The sequence below is a fragment of the Lygodium microphyllum genome, chromosome 25 (genome assembly GCF_053477565.2).
Source record: "Lygodium microphyllum isolate KBCC chromosome 25, Lygodium_microphyllum_v1.1.10, whole genome shotgun sequence".
In the NCBI taxonomy this organism is placed as follows: Eukaryota; Viridiplantae; Streptophyta; class Polypodiopsida; order Schizaeales; family Lygodiaceae; genus Lygodium; species Lygodium microphyllum.
The window spans coordinates 113,123,093-113,133,581 of NC_141159.1; the positions used below are offsets into that span (position 1 = coordinate 113,123,093).

Here is a 10,489-nt window from a genome sequence, read left to right on the forward strand (position 1 = left end):
CACAGCATTCAAATTTCAACAAGTCTATGTGGAGGAAGGTCTCTGATGTCTTTGTAATGACAAAACTTAGGATCATCAGCACAAACAGCTATGATTTTGTCATCTTTTTCACCCTGATCTCTTTATTGTTTATCCATTTGACTTGTTCACTGCCGAATTAGTTGTACAAAAAGGTCTCTGTTTTGAAACAGAGAGGTTTCTTTGCAAATATCTTTGAACAATGGCATGTTTGCACCAGGATGCAGGAGAACCTCGTCATCACATAGCAAGATCTGTTGATAGGTGGTTCAAATTTCTGCCAGAATTAACGAGGCAACTATTGCAGCATATGCAAGCAAAAGGAAGATAACCAGTTGAAGGAAGAAACGAGGGTGATCACACACATTCAGAGCTGTTACAGACCGGGCCATTCTCTGAGCCAGGCGATGATATGGTAAACTTTGAATGATAACAACACCCGGTCCAGTAATATGTGCTGCGTAAACACCATCTTTCCCAAAAATTGTCCGTCTGAGGCCACCAATATATTTTATATGCATATCTGTGGAGGTTGTCATGGCAACCAAACACCCAGCATCCATGACAACTACCTCACCTTGAGCTAGACTCTTCTGTACAATAGACCTGCCAACTGTAATAAAAGAAAGGCCCTGACCAACCAGCTTGTGTGTGAGAACTTCACCATTAAATAATCCTGACCGTGGATGATGATGTTGATAATATTTAATCGGCTGACAGTGTTCTGGGTCACTGAAAAAGATCTCATTGGCAACATCTTCTGGCTTTCTTGTCGATTATAAACTACTGCAGCTGTGGATGATTGCGATGGAGGATCTACCTGCTGCCGAAGTGGAATAAGGATGCTAAGAAGCCATGCCTTACAGCCGAATTAGATGGCGATCAGCTGAGGTTCTGAATACGGGAGTTGCAACACAAATTTCTTTTCTGCTTCTAGTTACAAGAGAGGCGATTGCCTTCTCTTTTCTGGTCGAATAGAATGCAGGCTGCTCTTTAATCTTGCCACAAGCAGACTTTCGTGGTCTCCCACTAGGATGCTTACTCTCGGGCTTGCCAAGAGCATTTCAGAGGAGTAGAGAAGGTCCGCAGGCCACGAACACCTACTTCCTCATAAGCTTGCGAATCCGATATTCAACATCAGGGGCAAGGGCAGCAGCGACATCGTCGGGCAGGTTGTTGATGCCAATGGTCTGTGCTATCGCCTGGATGGTCTCCTTCGGCACGATGCTCGTCTCTGTCTCTGTCTCTCTCTCCATTCATTCCTTCAGTCAGTCATGAGTCTCTTTCTTTTGTCGGTACGCAGGCTTTTAGCTTTCATCCAGCATTCTGTGATATTCTGATTCGAATGGTGTCTGTGTATTTAAATTCCGCCATTCTCCCGGCTTTCAAGCACAAATTATCATACACGGATACAGAGGATTATTGCATGATATGATCACGATCATTCTGAGTTTGTCAACTGAGTATTCTCTGTGTCTCGCTCCGTCCACAAGCCATTAATCATTCCGAGTTTGTCGACTAAGCTCTGTTTGTCTCTAATCTGGGCGCAGCCCGCCATTCATAGCCTTTCAAAAATATCCCCCTTTTTCCTAGCTTTTTCCCTCTCCAATCTCAACATAGCATTCATAAGGCTATTCTGAAAGTACAAAGCTTTCTATCTTTCCCTCCAACTTTCAAAACAGAAAGCCTTCTCTTTTACTACTTCAATGATTTCTCCCATGAATCCATGGTATCAAATGCACCAATTTATAACCAACCTTTGAAATCAGATATAGCAAAGGATTTTTGTTGTGATCCAATCGAAGCAAGGTCCATAAGTTCAGCCATGGATGACATGAACCACAAGCATAAAAAAAATAGCATGATAGCACGATCTAATTCAATGCTTCAATGACCTTCGATGTCACAAAGCTCTCTGGTTCATCTCCTCCATTCACCTCATGTCCGCATTCTCCATATCCCTTCCTTTCTTTGCAATCTTGACTTCATTGGCATGGCGAATTCTAGCATATTCAGGAGGGAAGAATCAATCTTTATTAATGTTAACTTCTACTCCGCCTCCTTTGATTCCACGATTTCCTGCACTTTTCTTGGAGATCATCATTGAAATTATCAGCTTGATAATGTCCTTTGGCATCAGTTTTTCATATTTTTCTGTCACACATACAAAATGCATACAAACTGAAACACACATAAACACAAACACAAGTGGAGTATGTACATTGGATGCGGGTACTGAAAGGACGGATTATCTTAATGCATCAATCACACACAATGAATCACACACAAAAAGATAACACAAATGCACAACAAAAATGGAGGAGTTTACGGCTCGGATACGCAGCAGCATGACATCCACCCCCTATAAACTTGCACATCCTCCGGATGAGCCAACTATCCAGGATCATCCAAGTCCACAAACAGGTCCAGTCCTTCATTAGTTTCTAGTAGACTTGTTTCTCCATCAGCTTCATCATCCATATTCTCTGCTTCTTCTGCTAGACTTTCTTCTACCTGTTCTTCTTGTGCCAATGCTTCAAGTGAATACTCTTCATCTTCTCTTTTCTTGAAAATCTTGACTCGTTTTCCAGCAATGGGCACCCTCAATACTGTTCCATCTAATTCAGCCAACTCATAGGTAGCATTGTCAAAAACCTGTTTCACCTCATACGGTCCAAACCATCTTTGAACCATTTTTCTCATGCTACTATGCTGATTCTCTAGACTACTATCGTAGACTAGAACCCAATCTCCTTCTTTTATGGCTCTAGGCCTCAAACAATGCCTCAAATCAAACCTGTCCTTGTTTCTGAGTCGGGCTGCCTTCAAACGATCAACTGCTAGCTGCACATCTTCTGTCCTTCTCTCTAGTTGACGAATCCGAAGAGCTAGAAGCTCCTCCCTTGATAAATTCTCATGCCATGGAAGAGCACTCCACGTGAGAGCACAGATTTCTGTAGGCATGACAGGTTTTTGCCCATACATCAACTCTGCAGGCATATATCCAATAGTCACGCTATGTGTAGAGCGGTCTACCCACAATGCAAAAGGTAGTAATCTCGACCAATCTCCAATCTGACCTCTACAAGCTTTTGCCAATGCCTTAACTATCGGCGGATGTCCTCTTTCGCTCTTGCCATTTCCCTCTGGATTATAGGCAGTAGTAAGAGCCAACTTAATCCCAAGCCGTGAGAAAAATTCTCTAGCTTCGTCTGCATCTAGCTCTCCATGATCAGCTGTAATCTTGCCTATACATCCATACCTGCAAAATATTTCTTCCAACAAGAATTTACATACTGTAGTGGTGGTCTTTGTCCGCAAAGATCTGCCTTCAACATAGTTTGTAAGATCCTCCCTAGCCAAGACAAGATACCTCATCTGCCAAAGTCCCACTGGCAAAGTAACCAAGTCTACCACCCACTTATAATGCATACATAGTGGATAGGTCGGATGCAACTCATCACGATGTCGCACTAAAGAGTAAAGCTGACAGTCCCTGCAAGTCTCCACAAAGTGGGAAACATCTTTATACATCCCTTTCCACCAGTATCTTTCTTTGATTTTCTCATAGGTAGCCCACACACCTCTATGACCAGCCCATGAACTCTCATGAAACTCTCGCATAATCTGTATCTGCATCGCTACTTCACAAACTACTCTCAAGGGTAAGCCGCCTCTCTTCTTTGGATGCTTCCAAAGAAAACCATCTTTCAAGAAATACCCATAAGCCTTTCTTTTGATTTTCTTAAATTCATCATCTGTCCAATCAGCTCTTCGAGTCAATGAACTTAGATACTGTCCAATTTGCAGCCACTCATCAACATAGAGTTCTTCAATAAAGGCTTCAACAGTAGATACATGACAATCATGAACAAGGACAAAAGCTACAAACTCTATCTCATCATCTTCTGCAAGCATTGACTCCTCATCCTCATATCTCGCTCTAGATAGCATGTCAGCAACTGGATTATCTTTCCCTGCTATGTGTCAAAATTCTGGATTCAATGATTTGATATAGGCAATCCACTGAAGCATCGCTATATCTAGAGTCGAACAGCTAGTAATCATGCCAAGCAAAGGCAAGCAATCTGTTTCCACAACAACTGAAGCGCCAATAAAATACCCTTTATCACACTTCAGTGCAGTGACTACTCCCCACAACTCTCTTTTAATCTGCGGATATCTCCTCTGTCGCTCATTAAGAACTTTAGCTCCAAAGCCGATTGCACAAAATCATAGCTGTTTGTGCTGATGATCCTGAGTTTCGTCATTACAAAGACATCAGAGACCTTCCTCCACATAGACTTGCTGAAATTTGAATGCTGTGAACAGCCTTGAATTTTGCTGAATGTTGGGTAGACTTATAGGTTGATTGCTCAATGATTAGATCGAGAAAAGGCTCAGAATTGTTGCCCAACAGAACTCTTTCCAGCAGAACTCTTCAAGCTGTTTGAGGCCACCAATATATTTTATATGCATATCTGTGGAGCTTGTCATGGTAACCAAACACCCAGCATCCATGACAACTACCTCACCTTGAGCTAGACTCTTCTGTACAATAGACCCGCCAACTGTAATAAAAGCAAGGCCCTGACCAACCAGCTTGTGTGTGAGAACTTCACCATTAAATAATCCTGGCCGTGGATGATGATGTTGATAATATTTGATCGCTGACAGTGTTCTGGGTCACTGAAAAAGCTATCATCGGCAACATCTTCTGGCTTTCTTGTCGGATTATAAACTACTGCAGCTGTGGATGATTGTGATGGAGGATCTACCTGCTGCCGAAGTTGAATAAGGATGCTAAGAAGCCATGCCTTTCAGCCGAATTAGATGGCGATCAGCTGAGGTTCTGAATACGGGAGTTACAACGCGAATTTCTTTTCTGCTTCTAGTTACAAGAGAGGCAATTGCCTTCTCTTTTCTAGTCGAATAGAATGCACGTTGCTCTTTAATCTTGCCACAAGCAGACTTTCGTGGTCTCCCACTAGGACGCTTACTCTCGGGCTTGCCAAGAGCATTTCAGAGGAGTAGAGAAGGTCCGTAGGCCACGAACACCTGCTTCCTCATAGGCTTGCGAATCCGATATTCAACATCAGGGGCAAGGGCAGCAGCGACATCATCGGGCAGGTTGTTGATGCCAATGGTCTGTGCTATCGCCTGGATGGTCTCCTTTGGCACGATGCTCATCTCTGTCTCTCTCTCTCTCTCTCCATTCATTCCTTCAGTCAGTCATGAGTCTCTTTCTTTTGTCGGTACGCAGGCTTTTAGCTTTCATCCAGTATTCTGTGATATTCTGATTCGGATGCTGTCTGTGTATTTAAATTCTGCCTTTCTCCAGGCTTTCAAGCACAAATTATCATACACAGATACAGAGGATTATTGCATGATATGATCATGATCATTCTAAGTTTGTCAACTGAGTATTCTCTGTGTCTCGTTCCGTCCACAAGCCATTAATCATTCCGAGTTTGTCGACTAAGCTCTGTCTGTCTCTAATCCGGGCGCAGCCCGCCATTCATAGCCTTTCAAAAATATCCCCCTTTTACCTAGCTTTTTCCCTCTCCAATCTCAACATAGCATTCGTAAGGCTATTCTGAAAGTACAAAGCTTTCTATCTTTCCCTCCAACTTTCAAAACAGAAAGCCTTCTCTTTTACTACTTCAATGATTTCTCCCATGAATCCATGGTATCAAATGCACCAATTTATAACCAACCTTTGAAATCAGATGTAGCAAAGGATTTCTGTTGTGATCCAATCGAAGCAAGGTCCATAAGTTCAGCCATGGATGACATGAACCACAAGCATCAGAAAAATAGCACGATAGCACGATCTAATTCAATGCTTCAATGACCTTCGATGTCACAAAGCTCTCTGGTTCATCTCCTCCATTCGCCTCATGTCCACATTCTCCGTATCCCTTCCTTTCTTTACAATCTTGACTTCATTGGCATGGCGAATTCTAGCATATTCAGGAGGGAAGAATCAATCTTTATTAATGTTAACTTCTACTCCGCCTCCTTTGATTCCACGATTTCCTGCACTTTTCTTGGAGATCATCATTGAAATTATCAGCTTGATAATGTCATTTGGCATCAGTTTTTCATATTTTTCTGTCACACATACAACATGCATACAAATTGAAACACACATAAACACAAACACACAAGTGGAGTATGTACATTGGATGCGGGTACTGAAAGGACGGATTATCTTAATGCATCAATCACACACAATGAATCACATGCGAAAAGATAACACAAATGCACAACAAAAATGGAGGTGTTTACAGCTCGGATGCACAGCAGCACGACAGCGTGCGCGAAGCGCGCACAGAACGCTAGTGCAATCTAAGGAAGGAAGATTGCTTTACCTTGCTGATAATGTCAATTTTCATAGAGTCAACAATGGAGGATATAAACATGGTTATACCTTGATCATTGTTATGCATGTACTCTAGAATATTTTCAACACCATAACAATACAACTATCTCAATTGCAGAGAAATTTTCAAAAAAGACATATTATGCTTTTCAATGAAGTAAGCTACTCGAAATAGATATAGCACATTATCATCTACATTTTGTTACTGTCTTTATATCCCATTTTCTAGTGCCTTTTGATTATATCCTTGTACATATGCTACACACTTATGCCCTTTTGAGTTCATATGCTACTTTATCACATTAAGTTGTACATTAACAAATCCAGTTGTGCTATACTCACTTTTGCACTTTTTATGATTTTTGTAAATATTATAAAACAAACTTCATAGTGATTTATCAAGATAGACCCACTAAAAAAGAACTACTCAAGATTCATTCCATATTCACCTTTCTTTTTTAATAGGGCTTAGCATTTCCTCACCCAAATTTTCTATCATGTATGCATCTACCTTTGAGATACTACTATTTCCATTAACACTCAAACATTACTTCTTTGTTGATCGACACCCTAGTAATGTTAGGAGAGAAATGCACACTTCTTTTTCTAAAGTCAAGACGGGGTGGCAAAGATGGTGGTGGTAGGGTGGTGTGATGTGAGATGTGTGTGAAGTGAAAATCAAAACTTAAGGTGCTATAGGCTTTTATCCCCTATTGCTTGGATATTCCCCTTGCTACCTAGCCAATGCTGCCCTATCAACCACCACCACCCAATACATCATACCAATTGCAGCCATTGGATCCCATCATTTGGGGAAGCACTGTAGACATAATTCCCATGGAGAATGCCCATCAAAGCCACTAATTGGAGCCACCAAAATTACCCAATTTTGAAACATTATGCCATACCTAGAGGCTACTAGGAGACAAGTCTATGTTTTGTACTAGTGGCACATATTGCAAGGATACAACAATAAAGTCACATATGTGCAAGCAATAATAGATGTCAAGAATCGCATGTAGTGGGGGGACTTGCTTGAGCTGCTGCGCTAAACACACACTGTATACACAAGAGGAAGATCACTCAAGGACACAAGAAGAGAGATGGAGACCAAAACGTTTTCTTACTGATTTTTTTCTTCTTCTTCCACACACAATAAAATGTACAAAAAGTATAGATACTATACAACATAAAGGAAGGTGGCCTACTAAGTCAAATAGTGCATAACCGACTACACTATTGAGATTGTAAGTAGGTGTAACAAACTAAATATAATAAGTGAAAATTTAGTGGCCAGGCCATGTGAGGATCACAATGACCATTGATGTGCTAAGTGTAGATGTGAGGACCCATCTAGTTAGGTGGTCCATCATCAATGTCCGCATGCTGCCATCTCAACACTCCCCCTCAAGCTCAACTCTATCTCTACAACTCCAAGTAAGCTTTGGAACTTTTGAAGCTACTCTGTACCCAATGCCTTTATGAAAATGTCACCTATCTGATTGTATGTGTTGACATATACCAAGTCAATATATCTTGCAAGTACCTTCTCTCTCACAAAGTGGTAGTGCATCTCAATGTGCTTTGTCCTAGCATGGAAGAGTGGGTTTTTAGCTAGTTGTATGTTGCTCATGTTGTCACAATGAATGACAACCTTGCACATCCAATCACCTAATAACTTATGCAGCCATACCACCTCACATGCTTTCATAGCAGCACCTTTATACTCAATAAAGCACTTGTAGGTTGCTTTTTGCTACTCCATGTAACTACTGCACTACCAAACATCTGCACATCCTTATCTGTCTCATAAAAAAGTCCATAATGTAAAGTGGACTTCACATACATCAATATACATCTAACTGCATCCAAATGAGGCTTTCTAGGCATCTACATAAACTAATTGACAAGCTCAAGTTTGGCCTTGTGATAGTCATGTAAATAAGACTCCCTACTATCCTCGTGAACATAGTAAGGTGTTCTATCTCATCCCCAATGTCAGCACCTAACTTCACATTTTTCTCCAATGGTACTGAAAGAGGCTTACATGCTATCATACCATACTTGGATAACATATCCAAGCCATACTGCCTTTGGGATAGCCATATACCATCATCACATCTGAGCACCTCAATACTAAGAAAGTATCTCAACTCACCCAAATCCTTCATCTCAAACTTTTTCTTCAAGAAATCCTTACATTCAACAATCCCATTCTCACTATCAGCTCCTGTAACAATCAAGTCATCCACATAGATGACTATGATTACAAAACCTACATCTCCCCTTCTCACTTAAAGTGACTGATCAACATTAGAAATATAAAATCCAACATTCACAAGATACTCTTGGATCTTTTTATACCATGCTCTAGGTGCTTGCTTCAGCCCATAGAGTGACTTCTTTAACCTGCACACATATGTGGGATGCTCTAAAATCTCATAACCTGTTGGCTGCTCCATATACATATCTTCTTGCAATTCACCATGCAAGAAGGCATTCTTAATATCAATTTTCTACAAACTCTAACCTTTGGCTATTGCCAAGGCAATCACGCATCTAACAATTTCCATTCTAGCAACTGGATTGAATGTCTATTCATAATCTATGCCATATGTTTGAGCATAGCCTTTTGCAAACTAGCCTAGCCTTATACCTGCTAACTAAATCATTTGCATTATGCTTAACTTTGTAAATCCACTTACATCCAATTGCTTTCTTGACCTTAGGCAAGGGTACCAAATCCCAAGTTTTATTGGCTTCTTCTAATGCAACTATCTCCTCATCCATTGTTGCATTCCAATCAGCATAACCAACATCATCCTCAAAACAAGTGGGCTCAACATCATCAACTACCTTCACCATATAAGCATAATGGTGAGTTGCATAACCTTCAAAACCAAACCTTTTAACATGGATATCTGACCTTGCTTGACCTGTGTACCACTAGATCACTCAATGGAGCCTTTACATTACTATGTGTTCTATATACACTTGGTGTCCTAAAAAATTGAAGGAATACCAAGCTCATCATCCAAACTTTGTGAACCACTAGAATCTCCATTAAATCCCAAATTACTAGTAGATGCATCATTACCATCCAATACTTTCCTCTTTCCTTTGTCTTTGCCTGCAACACTTATAAATCCACCTGAAGATGCAGGCCTACTGCTTAGTCTCCTAGATGAACGGAGCTAACTGTAGTAGGTGTAGTACGAGATGATGTTTCTCGCCTACTAAGACTCCATGATTCTTGCTTTTCTTTCTGCACATAGCTATCATAATCATTATCATCATTTAATACATCACCAACAGGTGCATACCAACTACTCATCTCATAAAAAATAACATCCATGCTCACTCTGAACTTACATGTGACAAGGTTATAACAATGATACCCTTTCTGCTCTTAAGAGTATCCAATAAAAATACATTTTTCTACCTTTGGATCAAGCTTCTTTGGTAGCTCATCTGACACATGAGCATACACAATATAGCCAAATACTTTCAAGTTTGATACATCAGACTTCTTGCCTGTAAAGCATTCTTCGGGGGTCATCCTATGAACTGTAGTTGTGGGAATTCTGATATCAGTATGGACAACTTTAGACCAAAAATGTTTTGGCATATTCTTTTCAAACATCAATGCCTTGCAACTTCTACAATATGCCTATTTTTTCTTTCTACAACCCCATTTTGCTATGGGGTATACCTGCAAGTAAATTTTCCCTTTCTTCTATGAGACCTCAAGAAACCACTAAACTCATTAGAGAGGTACTCTCCCTCTCCATTTGATCTTAAGCACTTAACTTTCAAGCATGTTTCTATTTCAATAGCTACCTTGAAATATTTAAAGTGCTTAAATACATCACTCTTTCTTTTCATGAAATATACTCATAGCTTCCTTGAACAGTCATCAATAAATGTGACAAAGTATTTGCTACCACCAAGAGATACATTTTGTATAGGTTCCCAAACATCTGTATGCACTACATTAAGTATATTTATGCTCACTTCTTTGTCTTGCGAAAAGGGTTGGCTTGCCTACTTACCAAACTGATATGCTTCACACACTTTATGAAATTC

At 40.5% G+C, this 10,489-nt stretch overlaps 1 protein-coding gene across 1 annotated transcript; it reads right to left on the minus strand.

Moving 5' to 3' along the window:
- Positions 1 to 287: 287 nt before the first annotated feature.
- On the minus strand, positions 288 to 1,274 carry LOC148014642 (uncharacterized). Its single transcript, XM_087666572.1, has 2 exons — positions 1,123 to 1,274; positions 288 to 624 (listed from the first exon to the last, which is right to left on the minus strand). Exons 1-2 carry the CDS (start codon positions 1,272 to 1,274, stop codon positions 288 to 290), a joined length of 489 nt encoding a protein of 162 aa, XP_087522698.1.
- Positions 1,275 to 10,489: the final 9,215 nt, after the last annotated feature.